The sequence below is a fragment of the Dromiciops gliroides genome, chromosome 6 (assembly GCF_019393635.1).
Source record: "Dromiciops gliroides isolate mDroGli1 chromosome 6, mDroGli1.pri, whole genome shotgun sequence".
NCBI classification, from domain to species: Eukaryota; Metazoa; Chordata; class Mammalia; order Microbiotheria; family Microbiotheriidae; genus Dromiciops; species Dromiciops gliroides.
The window spans coordinates 236,910,396-236,929,776 of NC_057866.1; the positions used below are offsets into that span (position 1 = coordinate 236,910,396).

The 19,381-nt window shown below is 34.0% G+C and overlaps 1 protein-coding gene across 2 annotated transcripts in view; it reads left to right on the forward strand.

Moving 5' to 3' along the window:
• Nucleotides 1-19,381, forward strand: part of GRID2 (glutamate ionotropic receptor delta type subunit 2) — a 1,875,262-nt gene that overhangs the window by 1,425,619 nt on the left and 430,262 nt on the right. For both annotated transcript variants that reach the window (XM_043971982.1, XM_043971983.1), the window contains one exon: nucleotides 15,193-15,390. In XM_043971982.1, the coding sequence (XP_043827917.1) occupies nucleotides 15,193-15,390 (198 nt within the window). The remainder of the gene's footprint in view (nucleotides 1-15,192; nucleotides 15,391-19,381) is intronic.

Consider the following 19,381-nt stretch of genomic DNA (forward strand, 5'->3'; position numbering starts at 1 on the left):
ACTAGACACTGTAGAAAGTGGGAGGATTGCCTATCTGGAGTGAGGCTTAATTGAGGTTGTAGTGGATCCAATCGAAATGATTGTGTGATTCTCCACCTTTGTTCCACAGTGTGTGTGCAAAGGTGGTAGATGACTAGAGTGATCCAGTGTTGAGTCTTGTTAGGGAACAATTGGCAAAATTATAAGGGGGCTAGAAAATCAAGAGAAAAGGAGTGACCTGGATTTTTGTAGACTTGAGCTACAAGGATTTTATTTATTTATTCATTCATTTATTTATTTATTCATTAATTCATTTATTTATTTATTTTTGGTGAGGCAATGGGGGTTAAGTGACTTGTCCAAGTGACTTGTACAGCTAGTAAGTATCAAGGGCCTGAGGCCAGATTTGAACTCAGGTCCTTCTGAATACAGGGCTTTATCCACTGCACCACCTATCTGTCCCTAAGCTACAAGGATTTTTATTGAGTGATAGTGATGAATAAGATGAACCTTAAAGGTAGAGAGGTTACTAATTATGAGATTGGAGAAAACCTGGAAATGGCAATAGGAAGCAAAAGAATTTTCCCACCTCATCCAGTGAGGAGAGGAAAATGAGTAAAGGTGCAGGGTGTACTGAAGGGGGTGGCAAGGGAAGCTGCATCATCAAAGAGGAGTCAGATTTTAATAACAGGTAGAAGATGGAAGGAATGAAATGAAAGAAGTTTTCTATCTGTGGAACTCCATAAGACACAGAGGAAGAGAAGGGCAGTATTTTGTTGGAATGTTAAGGTATAAGGGTTGAGTGGTTTGAGAATAAAGAATTGGATGGTGGAGGATGGGGAATGAAATTCAGATGATGACCTACAGGATTTAAGAATCACTGTGATATATGGAGTGTGGCTAAGTGGGAGACTTCAACATTGGGTGGAAGGTGCCACTTCGCTTCCCAGAGGAAGTTGAAGAGAAAACTAGAGACAAATGAAGCATGAGGTGGAAGGCACTGAGTCAGATGATCACAGGGGAAGCTCTATTTCACTATTCCTCTTCCCTCTGAAGACTGGAAATTAGGCAGAAAATAGCACAACACAAGATGGATGTTGAACCTATGCAGCAGGAGAAGCAAGTCCTACTCTCCATCACTTTCCTTTTTTCTGTTCCCTCAAGGGACAGTCATAACAGGGGACAAAGATCTGAAGTCAAAGAGCTTGATCCTCTTTGCACTAAAGGTCCTCTTTATCACTATTGAGAGACCAAGCTGATGACAGAATATAGGAGCTGTCTAGTGCGTCACAGATGAAAGCTGGCCTGCTTGGCTCCTTACTACCTTCTCTCAGATGCAATATGAGATGGAAAGAACATGGTCACCTGAGGCTGAAGATCAAACAGCATAGGAGGAAGTGGTAGATTCCAGGATAACACAGAAGATATTTGCTTCTAAACCTCTTCCTTTCTCAGTAGGTAGACTAGGATTTGTGACCACTCCCCATTCTGAAACACCATTCCTAGGTTCAGATACCTTCCATAGTCCACCCTGGATCTGTGACCCAGAATTAGGTAGTGAGTGACAGATTGGCCAGTTGACACATTGAATCCTACACAAAGTTGAGGTATCCTGTTATGAGTTGGAGATTTCATCTTTCCCTTACATACTGCATTTAACCTTTTTTACAGTTCATTGGAATACTTCACATTTTATATTCCTGGATAAACCCTGATATCCACAGAACTCTCTTTCTCCCTATGCTGACCTGGACTGAAAAAAGGACTCCTGTGATTTTTTTCTTTAATTTATTGATCAGGACTCATTGTGAGGTGTTTTCTAAGTTTTTGTTGGGGAGAGTTCAGTTGATTATTTTTCCCCTACTACCCAGTTACCTTTTAATTAGCTTTGTAAAATAATAGAACTACTTTATTCTTATTTCATTTTTTAAAATTAATCATTATTATTCTCTTTCCTAGTTCTATTCACCAAAAAGAGGAAAATAACATGCTTGTAACAAATATTTAGTCAAGCAAAATAAATGCCCACTTGACCATATTTAAAAATGTATCTCATTTGGCCCATTTAATCTATGACTTCTTTGTAAGAATGTGGGAGCATTCTACATCATAGTTTGTAATTGTATTGAACACAGCTCTTAGATCTTTCAAAAGTGTTTACTTTTAAAATATTTTTATTCCATTATAATCTATTATCCTGGTTCTGTTCACTTCACTCTATGCTATTTTTTGTATTTTTTTCATATAAATAATTTATTATTTTCCAGTTACATTTAGAGATAGTTTTCAACATTTGTTTAAATAAGACCTTCAATTTCAAATTTTTCTCCCTCCCTACCCTCCCTCCCCCCATCCCCCAGACAGCAGGCAATCTGATATAGGTTATATATACATAATAACATTAAACATATTTCTGCATTAGTTATGTTATAAGAGAAGAATTAGAGCAAAAAGGAAAAACCTCAAAACAGAAAACAACAGCATCAAAAATAAAAGAAATAGTATGGTCCAATCAGCAGCCATATACTACAGTTCCTTTTTTTTCCTGGGATTTAGAGAGCCTTTTCCATCATGAGTCTTTTGGAACTTTCTTGTACCATTGGATTGCTGAGAAGAATCAAGTCTATCACAGCCAATCAACACATAATGTTGATGACACTGTGTATAATGTCCTTCTGGTTCTGTTCATCTCACTCATCATCAGTTTATGCAAGTCCCTACAGGTTTCTCTGAACTCCTCCTGCTCATGGTTTCTTATAGCACAATAGAATTCCATTACATTCATATACCACAACTTGTTCAGCCATTCCCCAATTGATGGACATCCCCTCAATTTCCAATTCCCTGCCACCACAAAAAGAGCAGCTATAAATATTTTTGTACATGTGGGTCCTTTTTTTCTTCTTTTTTTAAATGCCTTTTGTTTATTTCCATGAAAGCTTCATAAAGTTTAGTATGTTCAGGCACTAAGGTTTAGAAATATAAATCAAAAAGGAAACAACTTGGAAAACTCTTAATGTGGAAGTAAAAAATATAAAACAATCCATAAATTCAGGGGGAAATCAGTTAAATTGTTTGGCATCATAAAGGACAGATACCCAACTAATTAAGTATTGATTTAATTTTCTATCCTTCATGAAGTTATCATGAAACTGGTTTTTATTTTAGTTTTATTTTTGCAATGTAATATTTCACAGTTATTAAGATGAACTAACTAATAAAGTTGGATTAGGTACCATTATCATATTGATTAAGTATATTGAAAATGGTGGCCTAAACTCTGCAAATGCCTAGCTCTCCCTCAGGAAGTAGCTGATTCATTAGAGATTTCATAGATATCAAAAATATCAATAAGGTAAATTGATGGATAAAGCATAACAAATTATTATATTTATTATTTATTTATTGTATTTGTGTATATAATTTATTATTTATATTACTTAAATCCCTTCAAACAGAGTTCAATTTAAACTTTAATTCAATTTATAGTCTGATAATTAGACTTAAGCTTTGATGGGAAGAGTAGTTAGAAAAGACCTGTGCAAAATATTCATAGCAGTTCTTTTTGTAGGGACTAAGAATTGGAAATCAAAGGAATGTCCATCAATTGGGGAATGACTGAACAATCTGTGGTTATGATTGTAATGATTATTATTATGCTATAAGAAATGACAAGCAGGATGGTTTCAAAAAAGCCTAGAAAGATTTATATGAACTGATGTATAGTGAAGTGAGCAGAACCAGGAGAATGTTGTGCACAGTGATAATATTGTTCAATGAAAAACTGTGAATGACCTAACTATTTTCAGCATGACAACAATCCAAAATAATCCCAGAGGACTAATGATGAAGCAAACTATCCACCTCCAAAAACAGAACTGATTTGATTGAACACAGACTGAAGCATGCTATTTTTTTTTACTTTCTTTCTTTCATTGTTTTCTTTTATTTGAGTCTTCTTATACAAAATGACTAATATTGTGATGTTTTACATAATTTCATGTGTATAACCTATATCTGATTGCTTATTGCCTCAGGGAGAAGCTTGAGGAGGGAAGGAAGGAGGAATAGAATATGGAACTCAAAACTTTAAATAAAATGTTTATTTAAAAAAAAAAAAAGAGTGGCAGCTAGGTGGTACAGTGGATAGAGCACTGGCCCTGGAGTCAGGAGTACCTGAGTTCAAATCCGGCCTCAGACACTTACTAGCTGTGTGACTAGCTGTGTGGGGCAAGTCACTTAACCCCAATTGCCTCACTAATAATAATAATAATAATAATAAAGAAAAGAAAACACCTGTGCACTGCTTTAGTCATTCCCCACCATCATCCCAGAAGGGCATCCAAATTCTTAGACATGAGAAAACTATTCCCTCAGGTTGAAGTTGGACATTTTTGGAGGCACATTAGCACCTTCAAATGTCGAGTATAAAATTTGTCCAATTGCTCCTCAGTTGCACTAAATGGTGCTCTAATGTAGTTTGAAAGTGAAAACACACCTCAGAAACCACTCCAATTCTACTCTGGAAGCAGCTAACTCACCCGTCAGGTTCTGGAGAACTAATGTACTATTGGAATTCAGCTCCCTCTTGGGAGGCTGGAGTCAGTCAAGCAAACAACCATGACACATAGCTGAGAAGTAGAAGAAATCAAAAAGTAGGCCAAGAAAAGTAAGGCAGAACTAGAGCCCTTCAGAATGTACTCCTTAGGGTCTTTAATATTCAGCCACAGTAGAAAGAGTTTTGACTTTTAAGGTGTCATTATACTCTCTCCACACTGTCAACTGCATGGTAATTTATGCAACCTAAAAACAAAAAGGCCATCACACTTTGAATTGGATCTATGCTTGCACATGTCTTGATATTTAAACTTTTCCCAGTTAGGAATTCCTCATTCTCTGTAGTGATGAAAAGTGGTACCTTTTTAATTTCCTGACTTCTGCCGGTTGAATCACATCATTATTTTATATGTTCCCTTTTTCCTTCCTTCTCCCTCTCTCCTCACTAGCATTGAGATTTTAAATGTTTTGTAATGATTGATAGTGGGAAGATTTCTGTAATAAGAAAATTAAATATTTCAAGTAGATTTTATACCTTGATCCTCACACCATGTACACTATTTTTCACTTAAAATAACAAGCTAGTAAATTGTCCCTAGTTAAATGTAATCCTGGGAACTCTGGCCAGTAGAGCACTTTAAAAATGAACCATTAGGGACTGAATATTCTCTCAACTTTTGTGGAGAATAAAGAACTAACTGATTAACATTTGAAAGTAATGAATTTAACTTTTTAGAAAGGCAAGGGGAAGGGCAGCTGGGTGGAACAGTGGATAAAGCACCAGCCCATTATTCAGGAGGACCTGAGTTCAAATCCGCCCTCAGACACTTGACACTTACTAGCTGTGTGACCCTGGGCAAGTCATTTAACCCCCATTGCCCCGCAAAAAAAAAAAGGCAAAGGGTAAAGGTAAGCAAGTATCCAATAAGCTTAACTGATAGCCTGCATTTATTTGATGACTTCTTTCTTGGGCAGTAGCCTCAAGGATCAAGCTGACCCAACAGATGAAATGTGTGCATTTTCCATTTGGGAACATACTCAAAATATCTGTAGGTAGATGCAGTAATAAAGTATCTTGGCCAGTACTTACCTCCTGTCATGACTAAGGTTCTGTTCCATCCAAATGCATAGTTTAATGTGCCTACAAACTGTGATTATGTTTCAAGGGCTGACTTTAGCCTAAGCATAACATTTTATTATGCTGTAAATTATGACAGTCTGTTTATATTTTAGCAGCATTTCTTATTTCAGTGATATTCCGTTTAGTGAATTCGGTATGCTATATCCCTTTGGGTTCAGAAAATATACAGAGAATTACAAGCCAATTTGATATGTTTTATGAATTTTAATTACTGCTATAATTAGATACTCTCACTGCCCTCTGAAGAACAGAGGACTGCATCTGCAGCTTCAAAATTGAAGCTTCCTCACATCTGATTAATCCCCACAGATCTGTTTCCAACTCTCAAGTTTCTATTCTCTTCTCTATTTCTGTTCAGCCTGCTATGTAGGAGGTCTTTTCCTGTGAATATCCCACTGAGCCTTGTAATAAAATCAAAAGAGAAAAGGTACATCAGTCAGAAAGCAATCATCTCACTAGAAATAGAAAACCTGTCACCTTATTCTTAAAGACCTTAGATCATTTGGACCAACAAGCAACAAGAGAGAACTTCTATTTTATTGTGCTTTGCTTTTGTGTCGAAGCACTCATACCTTGGCAGAGGTAGAAAACGCATGAGAGAAAAGGCAGAACTGATTTTTTAGCCCCTGAAAACATTATAGCACAGAGTATAGAATTTGAGTCACAGGAACTGAGTTTTGAATTCTAGTTTTGGTATGTACTTTAAGCAACTTACTTAATCCCTTGAGTTCTCAATTTACTATAAAATAAGGGAGTTGAACTAGATAAGCTCTAAAGTCCATAGTACCTACAAATCCAATGGCTTAAAGCTTAAGACTTTTGCTCTAAATCTAACCCTGTTCAGAATCTTTCTAAGAGGAGTTCTGGATATCTATGGCGATAAATGTCATGCTTGTGTTTCTTTTCTTAGGTTGTGGAAAGTGCTACTTTTTTTTTCTTCTCAGAAATAATCTTTGAGTAATATAACTCATTGTATCAATTCATGGTACTAATGTACTGCATTAAGTACTCATCAACTTGAATTTTTTCTGCTTTTCTAGTGGATAAGAGATCTGTAGGACTTGAAATAAACATAGTAAGGCTTCATAGCATTTTTCCAAAACTCAAATAACTTTTTAAATGGAGGAAAGTATCATAATGTTTCATTACCATGCCAACAACTTAACTGGAATAGATATAAGAATTAATTCATTGTTTTAAAAAAAGAAAAACAGCAACTGGAGCAGGTAGGTGGCGCAGTAGATAGAGCACTGGCTCTGGAGTCAGGAGGAACTGAATTCAAGTCTGGCCTCAGGTACTTAACAACTTTTTGACCTTGGGCAAGTCATTTAACCCCAATTGCCTCAAAAAACAAAACAAAACAAAATAATCCAGCAATAAAAAGAGCTATGTGTTCAAAGATTTTCATTTCAGCATTTTATGTAACCGTTAAAGAAAAAAAGTGAAATAAATGTCAATAAATACGGAAATGGCCAAATTGCACGTTACACTAATGTTTTTGTTTTTGTTCTTGCTTTGGTTTGTTTTGGTTTTGGGGGGGGCAATGGGGGTTAAATGACTTGTCCAGAGTCACACAGCTAGTTAACCGTCAAGCATCTGGGTCTGGATTTGAACTCAGGTCCTCCTGAGTCTAGTGCCAGTGCTCTATCCACTGCACCACCTAGCTGCCCCCTCACATTACACTAATGTAATGGGATATTATGAGACCAACAAGTATGGGGCATATAAGAAATTTGTATTGGTCTTTATGAAATTCATCAAAGAAAAAAAGCAAAACAAAGAGCATTAATTATAATACATAAAATAAAGTGAATGAAAATAAATGCAGAGTTTTTGGGGAAGAGAATTCATTTATGGATTCTTCAATTTATTTTCTTGATATTGAATTATTTAAATAATCAATTTCTTCTTCCATTTCTCCTTCCATTTTTTTTGTTGTTTTGTTTTGTTTTGTTTTGTTTTTGCAGGGCAATGGGGGTTAAGTGACTTGCCCAGGGTCACACAGCTAGTAAGTGTCAAGTGTCTGAGGCCAGATTTGAACTCAGGTACTCCTGAATCCAGGGCCGGTGCTTTATCCACTGCACCACCTAGCTGCCCCTCTCCTTCCATTTTTTTATAGCAACTGACTCATTTTACTTCCCAGTTTTCTTGGCATACAGCTGGGCAAAATATTTTCTGATACTATATTTCTTCTCTTACTGGGAATTCTCTCCCTGCCACCTTTTTTAAATCAACTTCATGTTTTGGCTTGTTTTTGTGCTCTCAATTTTTAAATCTATTTGATTTTTATGATTTCTACTGTAGTGTTAATTTTTTTAATTGCATGCCTAATTCATTTATTTGATCTTTCTCTATTTGTTAATACATTTAGAGATTAAAATTTTCCCCATTTAAGAAAGCTTTAGTTATATTCTCTTAATTAGGGATATGTAGCATCATTCTTATAATTTCCTTTGATAAATTTTCTATGGCTTCTATAATTTGTTCTTCAATCCACCAATTCTTTATGATTAAATTATTGATTTAGTAATAACTTAATTTTAATAATTTATTCAAGGGTCCCTTGTTGAATATTATTTTATTGTATTATACTCAATAAAGGATGTATTTTGCATTTTTGCTTTCTTTGAATTTGTGAAGTCTTATGCCCTAATACATAGTCTGGTTTTTTGTTCTTTTGTTTTGTTTTGTTTTTGTAAAGCTACTATTAGTGGCTGAAAATGTCTAAATTTCTTTCTCTTTCCATTGAATAATCAACAGAGATATGTGATTTCCAATTTTTCTAAAGTTCTCTTCAGGTACTTCACTTTTTCTGTATTTATGTTTTTGTTAGATATCCATTTTTGAAAGGGTATACATGGAAATCCCATAAATTATATACTAATATAGTTTTACTGTATATTCTTCCCTATAATATGATGAACCTTCAAATTTAAGTTTTTAAGTTAACTTTTAAGAATATAGATGCTATTATCTAGTGCTCATATATGAAAAATTTTAGTTGTTTTTCTTTTTTGCGGGACAATGAGGGTTAAGTGACTTGCCTAGAGTCACACAGCTAGTAAGTGTCAAGTGTCTGAGGCCGGATTTGAACTCAGGTCCACCTGAATCCAGGGCCGGTGCTTTATCCACTGTGCCACCTAGCTGCCCCTACATATATGAAATATTGATAGAAATTCAGAATGTATGGTGCCTTTAAACATGATGTCACTCCTCTGATTTTTTTTAATTATAAAAGAATTTTATTATTTTCCAGATAGTTTTCAACATTTGTTTTCATAAGATTTCCAGCTTCAAATTATTCTCCCTCCCTCCCCCCTCCCCAAGACAGAAACAAATCTGATATAGATTATATATGTACAATAACATTAAACATATTTCTGCATTAGTCATGTTAGAAGAATTGGAACAAAAAGGAAAAACCTCAAAAAAGAAAAACAACAGCACCAAAACAAAAGAAATAGTATGGTTCAAACTGCATCCATATTCCACAGTTCTTTTTTTTTCTTTTTTCTGGATTTGGAGAGCATTTTCCATCATGAGTCCTTTGGAACTATTTTGGACCATTGTATTGCTGAGAAGAATCAAGTCCATCACAGTTGATCAACACATAATGTTGATGATACTGTGTACAATGTTCTCCTGGTTCTGTTCATCTCAGTCATCATCAATTCATGCAAGTACTTCCAGGTTTCTCTGAACTCCTCCTGCTCATCGTTTCGTACAGCACAGTAGAATTCCATTGCATTCATATACCGCAACTTGTTCAGCCATTCCCCAATTGATGGGCAGCCCCTCAATTTCCAATTCCTTGCCACCACAAAAAAAGCAGCCATAAATATTTTTGTACATGTGGGTCCTTTTCCCTTTTCTATGATCACTTTGGGGAAAAGACACAGTAGTAGTATTGCTGGGTCAAATGGTAGGCACAGTTGATAGCACTTTGGGCATAATTCCAAATTGCTCTCCAGAATGGTTGGAACCTCTGATTATCTTTTAATTTTTTTAAAGTAGCCTTTTCTGAAATCATGACTGCCACCTGAATTTTTTATCAATATGTAGTATGTGAATTATAACATGAATTTCATATAAGTATCTGTAACTAAAGTTTCATTTTGAAATAATATTATAAAAGCATGCATATATATGCCCATATATAAAATGTGAATTGTATTTTTTAATTTAATATGAGTTGAGGACTGACATTTCAATAATAGCTTTTGTATTTTTATGATAACTAAAAATTTTGCTTTTATTCACAGTGAATAACTATTGAGTATATCCTATATGCTGTGGAGAGTACACAAGAAAATAAGGCATAGTCCCTGCTTACATAGAGTTTATTATCAATAATAATAGGAGAAATATTCAAAAAGAAAAAAGTTAATTTATGCTTTCTGAATTTACTATTCACTGAACATTCTATTTATGTTCTATAACAAAGAATTTAAGAGAGAGAATCTTTAATGGATAGTTAAGAAAACAATGTCATTGGGCTAGTATAGAACATTTTTGAGAAATGTGGTCTACTACTTGAGATCTTGAGTTCCTATAATAAAATTGATATAATAAAGAATCCATGCTAAAGCAGGAACATATAAATTCCCATACTCTCTAAATAGTGCCTAACACTGCCTATGCAGAATGCAAACTTGGAAGCATTCTTTTGTTCTTATTCCCAACCCCAATTCTGCCACCAGTCCCTCCCTGCTATTTTGTAGTATAGTACTTATTATTAAAATCCATTGGTATTATACATGGAAGAAAAATAACTAAATTCTTATAGTCTCCCTAGAAATAACATCATTTTAAGAATATATCTCCACATATATGATTTTCCAGTATTAAAATGTTTGTGTGATGACCTCCCTTGATCTTTTTTTTTTTTTTTTTGGTGAGGCAATTGGGGTTAAGTGACTTGCCCAGGATCACACAGCTAGTAATTGTTAAGTGTCTGAGGTCAGATTTGAACTCAGATCCTCCTGACTCCAGGCCCAGTGCTCTATCTGCTGTGCCACCTAGCTTCCCCCTCCCTTCATCTTTATAGATGATATATTGATTGTCATTTAATGAATGTCCATGAGATAAATAGCTCTTAACTATGCCATCTTTCTCATTGGGAACACCTGTCGTTTCCAACAGGCCACTACTTTTGCCAATCATAGATGGGCAGACTTATCTTTTATCATGTTCTTCTCCAATAGCCTTGCTGCTTTTTAATATAACTATCTTTCCCTTCAAGCTACAATCTGCCATTTCACAAGTCGTATTTTTGATATCCCATCTTGAATGCAGACATGAATTTGTGAAAGTTTCTTAGGAGCCATTTTTTGCTGAATAATAAGAACACCCAATTGCCCTATGTTCCTACTGATAAAGTAGTCTCAGAAATTTATTCTGTATCTAACTTACAGGATGTCCTAAGCCTCTGAAAAAGATTCCCAAACTTTTGCTTGGGAAGGGCCAGGTCAAGGAAAGAAAATGGAAGTGTTCCTTTTACATTTCTGACATATATATATATATATATATATATATATATATATATATATATATATATATATATTTACTTCTTCATTTTATTTCTGTTATTCAAAAAGAAAAGTGATTTCTCTTTTGTTTCATTTGATTTGGTTTGGTTCCCTCATATTTACTTTTGTGTGTGTTATCAATCCACTTTTTCTCTATTTTCCTTGTTCACTAATTATATTATGATACAGATGTCATAGTTTGATGTCATTGTCAGAAATCAGATATCTCATTTGCCAAAACTTATTTCTTTGAGTTAATCTTACCAACTCTAAAACTGTTTTTCAATTTAAAAGATTTGTTTTACCTTGGAAGTTAACAAAACAGAAGCATCTGATTTAAATAGATTTGGGGTTTAAGGAAGTTAAGATGACTGAATGTTTGCAAATACTCTATAATTTATAATGAATAGTTATTTTGTGGCAAAAAATTATAAAAACGTTGGACCTTAAGTTTAATATAATGTTTTCTAAATATGTGTTTCACAAGATAGCTTCCTGGACAAACCCTTTCAAAACTTTCTGTAGCTCCAGCCATTGTTGCCATCCTGTTTAGTCACCCCCTCTAATACTCTTTCCTTCTGCATCACCTTCCTGCTTCCCTTCCATTTCAGCTGATTGTGTTCTCATATGATCTTAGACCTGGAACAGAGACAAGAGCTATATAGTCCAAGCCTCTCTTTTGAGAGTTAAGCGACTGAGGCTTAGAGAGTTTAATTGCTTTGCCTGTGACTCTAAATCAGTCATACTCTCTGCTATACTTGCTGACTTTCCTGTTTCCTGTTTTCTCCTCGCTATGACTAATCTTCCCAATCCTATTACCTTACTTTACCTAAGTGCCTTTGAAAAATTTTCTAGTTCTTAGATGCGTTCTATGAAAAATGATGCTGTCCTCAAAGAATGTTGGTCACAGATTTTGCATATATCACAGTAGATGATTTTTTTCTATTCCTGGACACAAAACAAAAGATAGGTTCATTCAATACATCAAGATAACCTCTGTATCTCCAGCAGCATTTGAGTGGGTGGGGGGATTAAATCCTATGGTTCCTTTTTTGAATTTCTTTTGACTTCTATGTATATGAGCAGAATTTTAAAGGATGACAGTTTTTAGTGGTCAACAAAAAAGAAGATATCAAAATCTCTAATTTTCATTGCTATATGATTATGAAAAATTATTTGAGTTGTTTTTTTCTTTTCTTTGCTGGTGGAGGTAAGAGTCTCTCATTAGAAAACAATATTACATAATTTATAATAAAAATGTTAATTAACTACAAAGCTCCAAGCTTCTAGGACTGTTGGAAATCAGTAAGACAATTAGCAGTTGGGTTGTATGTGTGTTTTTAAGTGGCTGAATACAAATTCAGAATTATGAGCAGTTAATAACAACTGAGATGAATAAATCCTTACTAATATAAAAATGATTAACTCCTGAAACACTCTTTTTTTGCAAACAGGTCTGTGGCTTTTTTGCCATGTTTTTAAATTTATAAGCCATACATATCTTGAGGAAGCATCATGTATTCCTATAATTTAGGCTCAGTCTTAAAGAATCTATCATTCAAATGATGAGTAAATCAGAATCTGCAGTTTGTTTTCATTTAATAGGCAGCTTTTCAGCATCTTAGTTCTCATTCTATTAATGGCCTGTTTGGATCTAGTCAGTGGAAAACACTTTTAAAAGGTTAGTTTAAGTAAATTTGTTACTCTCCTGAGTGAAGATTAGAAGCATTAATTAATAATAATAGCCAGAATTTATATAGTAGTTGAAGACTTGCAAAACATTTTATACATATTACCTTATTTGTTCCTCATAATAACCCTGTAAAGTGAATAATTATATGTGTTATATGGCTGAGGAAACTGAGTATGAGAGAAGTTAAGAGATTTGACCAGGGTCTCATAACTAGTAAAAGTTCTGGGGAAAGACCTGAATTCAGGTTTTCCTGACTCCAACCATTTCTCTCTCCATTGTGCCACCCAATAGCCTCTTTAAGAAAGGAAAGAAGCATTTATTAAGCACCTACTATGTGTCAGGCACTGTGCTAAGTGCTTTACACCACACACACACACACACACACACACACACACACACACACGTTCATTTGATCCTCAACAGTACCCTTGGGAGGTAGGTGCTATCATTTTCTTTAGTTTACGGTTGAGGAAGCTGAGGTGAAAAGGATAAGTAACTTGCTCACAGTCACACAATCAGGAAAGTATCTGAGGCTGAATTTAAATTTAGATGTTCCTGACCTCAAGCCCAACATTCTATCTATTGGACTACCAGAATGCTTTGGAAATATTCTCCCAACTAGTCTCCATCTTAGTTAAGAGGCAATTTGGTAAAATGGAAAATGCCTCACTCAGCATTAAAGAGATTAGGGTCCATAAAATACACTGAGTAGCTGTGGGCCCAAAGGTAACTCATTTAACCTCTGTCAATTTCAAGCCTTATCTGGAAAATATGGATAATGTTATCTGTGACACTTCGCAGGGTCAGAGAATTAGATCTGGAAGAGGCATCGCATCTCATCTTACTCCTTCAATTTACAGATGAAGAAAAAAAGACTAGATAAAGAATTAATAATAACAATAGCTAACATTTATATGGCACTTACTATTTTCCAGGTACTGTGCTATTTGCTGAACAATTATTACTTCATTTCAACTGATTAACTTTAAGTGTAGAATGAACCAAATTTTTCCACTTTACTTTTCTTACTTTTTTTTTTTGCAATATGGCTAATGTAGAAATATGTTTTGTGTGACTTCATATGTCAGATACATATTATATTTCTTGCCTACTCAATGGGTGGGAGAGTAGTGGGAGAAGGGAATAAATTTGAAACAAAAAATGAAAAATTTAAACATCAACAGCTTGAAGTGAATGAATGAAGGAATGAATAAATGAATGAAGAAGTTGATAGATAGATGGATAGATGACTTTTATCAGTTCATCCTACATAATCCAAATGATAAGCCTCAATGTAAAATTCCCTAGGTCATATAAATAGATAGACCCTAACTAGCATATATCATTCCCAAACAGTCAGTTGAAAAGTGAAAACTTTTGTCAGTCTTACCTACACAATGTCCAGATATTTCAAAATGACATCTTTGTTATCATGCTTAGAAAATAGCAGATGATTGATTGAATTTTTCACTGTTCAGTTAGATGATTTTGTATCATTTAAACACAGTCAAAATATTAGTAAAAGTTTATGTAATGTCTTAAGAAATAAGTTTAAACCTTTCACTGCTATAAGATTCAATCATTATTAAACCTTGAAACTTAATTGAGTAGAACATACTTTTACAATAACACCTGCAATAATTAAAAAAAAAACATGCAGAAGACTAAGTTATCAGCAAATAATTTCCACTGAAGCTGTTTTTCATGTATTTTTTTTTCCTAAAATAGGCTTCTTAGATAATTTTCCTGCACTGCTGAAGGAAGGCTGTTGAAGTGAAATATATTTTAAATAACCTTTCATATATATAATATGTATATGTATATACATATAAATATGTACACATATGCACGTGTGAACATATATATATATATATATATACAAACACACAGACAATAATCTTCACAAGAAATCTCATGAGCATGAACAAGGTATTTTTATAGATTTCTGTCTGATGTCTTAATACATGGTGTTTGTCTCAGTCTTTGGATGCTAAGAAAGACTGAACTTTGGACTTTGAACTTTTACTAAGATTTGTATCAAAAATGTGTTATGGTAAAATCTTGTTAAAGATTTCAAGGGATGATTGTATCTATGAAATCAATTGATTAAAAACACTTAGCCATCTGATGGCATTAATAATTCATTAATCACAATCTCATTTGTAGTGTTCATTTGTAGAATTATTAAAATGACAGTCATCATGTTATATTTGAAATCTCTAAAAATGAAATCTTGCCTTTTCATCAGTACCACAGAATTTTGATCTTAACATTCTCCTTTTCTTTTCCATTAGGAAGAACCATTTGTGATGGTGTCAGAAAATGTCTTGGGTAAACCGAAGAAATACCAAGGTTTCTCCATTGATGTTCTGGATGCCTTATCTAATTACCTGGGCTTTAACTATGAAATTTATGTTGCACCAGATCATAAGTATGGGAGTCCCCAAGAAGATGGTACATGGAATGGACTAGTTGGAGAATTAGTATTTAAGGTAAGGTTTATGTACTTAACGGTACATAAAAACTTGGTAAATATGATTTCCTGATAATTTTATATGACACAAAGCACTGGTGGATAATGTGATAGAAGTGATAATGACTAACATATTGAGGTTCAATTTGCACATTCACTGGTCAGTACCCCTTGAACTATAGCCACTGCAAACAAGAATTTTTCATTCAGTCATATCAGTCATATCCAATTCTTTGTGACCACCCCCTTTGGGGTTTTCATGTCAGTGATACTGGAATGGTTTTATATTTCTTCCTCTGGCTCATTTCACAGCTGAGAAACTGAGGCAAACAGGTTAAGTGTCTTGCCCAAGGTCATACAGCTAGTAGGTTTCTAAGGCTGGATTAGAACTCAGGAAGGTGAGTCTTCCTGATTCCAGGCCCAGAACTCCATCCACTGTTCCATCTAGGTGTCCACATTTAAATTATAGTACTCTATAAAAATATAACCTATCTAATAATTTATAATAATTTAATTTATTTAATTCTATATAATAATTTAATTTAATTAATATTAATCATTATATAAATGATAGTACCCTCTATCCACTGCACCACCTAGTGGTCCACCTAGCATGCAAGCATAGAAATTCCCGAAATTCTCTTCCTAATGGTAGCTCAATAAATAAATGTTTGCTTAATTAACTGAATTGAACCAAGTTGAAATTTCTCCAATGTGCGGGCAATGATGAGTTTGAATTATCTTCTGAATAAAAAACAGTTTGAATGACTATACCTCCAAATCTTGGATATTTATTGACTAATAATCCATTTTTTCAGATAATTCATCTTTTTAGTACTCTTCTCTCTTTAATTCTCTTCTCTCATCCACATTCTAAACATTGTCCTCTTGATGAGCACCTCAATCATAGGGTGAACAGTTACAAGTAAAGAAAATTTTAAAATAGTTAAGTAAAGTAGAAACTTAGCTAACATGGAATTTGGAAATTCTCTGTGCATTTGAATATATGTATTATTTCTGCCTCCTACACCCAAAGTTGGATATATGCATGTATGTATATATCTCTATATCTCTATAGATATATACATAGAGATACATTTATACACACACATATATATATACATCCAGATAGATATAGAGATATATACACACATATGTATGCATATCTCATATATACATATATGTGATATAAATACACATATGTATGTATACCCACATATATAATTTTGATAACTTCCACTGGGAAGTACATATGAAACTTTAGCATTCAGAAGAATCCTTTTTTTTTTCTTATAGTTGATTGGGATTAAAGTAATCATTTTTAAAAAATAGTTTTGAAGTTATGAATTGATTCATTTTGTTTTCACATTACAAATATTTGTAGATTACCCTCATTTGAGAGGTCTCTTACAATAAAGTAAAACACTTAAGATGAACATAGTGACCTTATCCAAAGTATAAACAACATTCCAAATGTGTGTCCTCCACACACATACACCTATCTGTTAAAAAAAAAAAGAAAGAAAAAAGAAAAAATCAACAGAGATCTATTTGTAAGAGAAATTCTCTCCCACATTTTATCCCATTGGGAAAAAAGAAAAAAAGAAAATTCATTATAACAAACATAGATAGTCAAGCAAAACAAAATTCCCTCACTGGTTACATAGGCAATAAATATGTCTCATATCCCAAATATATATCAACTGTCTCGAAAGAAGTGTATTATATGTTTCATTCTTGGTCCTTTGGAATCATGGATAATCATCACATGGATCATAGTTCTTAAAGCTTTCAAAGTTGTTCATGATTACAAAATTGTTGTTATTGTATAAATTATTCTTCAGGTTCTTCTCATGTCCTTTATCAGTTTATCAAAGGTTTATTATTATTATTATTATATCAATGCCTTTATATAAATTGGTCTTCTGGTTCTATTTACTTTAGTCTGCATCAGTTCATATAAGTCTTACCCTGTCTCTTTGAAAGCATTTATATCTTCTTTATATCACATTAATACTCCAACATATCCATATACAACTTATTCAGCCATTTCTCAACTAATGTTCATCTCCTTAGTTTCTAGTTTTTTGCCACCACAAAAAAGTGCTACTATAAGTGTTTTTGTACACTATCAATATCTATTGTTGAAGTTTTCAGTGGAGAGGAGAAAAGAATACTTGTTCTCAAATATAGCTTATTCCTCTTCTCTCCCCAAACCATGCTAGGCTGTTTAGCATGTTTCATGTTCTTTCGTATTGTCCACCAGTCTATCTCTATACAAGTACTAAAGCCTGATCATTGATTGTTAAAAGATAGGTAGAAGAGTTCTAAGATAAAATTAATTTCAAATACATTGAATGATTAAGCATAAAGGATAATTTGACAGAGAATAAGGTAATCTGTGTTTCAGTTATGGCTCTACCATTGATCAGTTCTGACTTTGGGTAAGTCATTAAAGCTTGCCCTTGAACATTTGATTAAGTTTTACAAAAATTTCTAACAAACTACCGATTCAATTAGCATATGTCTTGAATGATAGTAGCAGTGAAACTCTCTCTGAACAGTTCTCCTGACACATAGTAGACACTTTAATATATGTTTTGCCTATCTATAGGATTCAAAACTAGGAAGGACTTTATAATGGCCCAGTGCAACCCTTTAATTTTACTGTTATCAATACTGTGGTACAGAGAGGGTAAGCTATTTGCCCAAGATGACATGGTCTCTCCATTATCATACATGAAGCACATAACCCCAGAATCTGGTCCTTTGAAGATTAGTACTTGAGTAAAATAAGGAAGAACATGAACTGGCCCAGAAATAAGAATAGACCTCCCCTGTTACATCTATGAGAAGTTCTCTGGCATCTGCTCTCATCTCATGAACTCTGTCAATCAGTGGTTCATTGCATACTTGCATATTTGCAAACAATTGGTCAGAGGGGGAAAAAATGAATCATTGAGAGGGGAGTGACTTGTCCAAAGATGCTGACAGTTCAGAAGACAGAAATTGAACAAGATATCATGATTCCTTATCCCTCATACTACCTTTAGGCTACATTACAATTTCCTTCAGTTAATGTACTCTTAAAATTCATGAGGGCCCATGTCTGGCCAAAATGTATTCCAATGTGAAATTGATAAATGTGCAAGATGTTCTGCTTAGCTAAGGAGATATTTTGGAAGATGAAGTTAAAGTGAGTAAGAACTTATTTTCCTTTTTTAAGGGGGAAAGCAGAAATGAAACTACCATAAAGAAACTTTACACAGGGATAATGTATGTCAATTTAAGGAGAGAAATAAAGCAAAGATAACAGAAAAGAGAAACATGAGTGAATGTATTTGAAGATCTGTTATGTGGAAGAAGGAATATTTTTTCTGCTTGGTCCTATAAGGCAGAAGTAGGAAAAATGGTTAGAATTTGCTGAGAGGAAGCTTTGGAATTGAATAAGGAAAACTTTCCTAATAATTTCACTGCTCTGATCATTTGGTTGCAAATATAAATGTATACACTGAACATGGTGTTCATGAATAGCTATTTTGGGGGAGACCGGATTCCAGAAAGCCTCTCACAGATGAAACAGGGGAAGCCTACCCTTAATTCTGGGTCACTTCAAAAGCATCCTTATTTTACTCAAGTACTGATCTTCAAAGGACCAGATTCCGGGTGATGCATTTCATATATTATAATGGAAAGTCTGTGTCATCTTAAGCGAGTAGCATAAACTTTTTCTTTACACCACAGTATCTATCACAAATGAAGACTGCCTTCAGTAGGTACAAACCCCCACCCCCATCACTAGTGGTGCACAACCAAAGCTAAAAGAAAAGGAAGGACTAAGGACTTACGAAAGAGAGACAGAGAAAGAAATACAGAGAGAAATAAAGAGGATTAACAATGATAGCCTTAGTTTAACTCTATATTGATAGATTGCTAAAAATTGGAAGGACTTTTTAAGCTCACATAATCTCAACACCTGATTTTACCAGCTGAGTATGAGAATAAAGGGG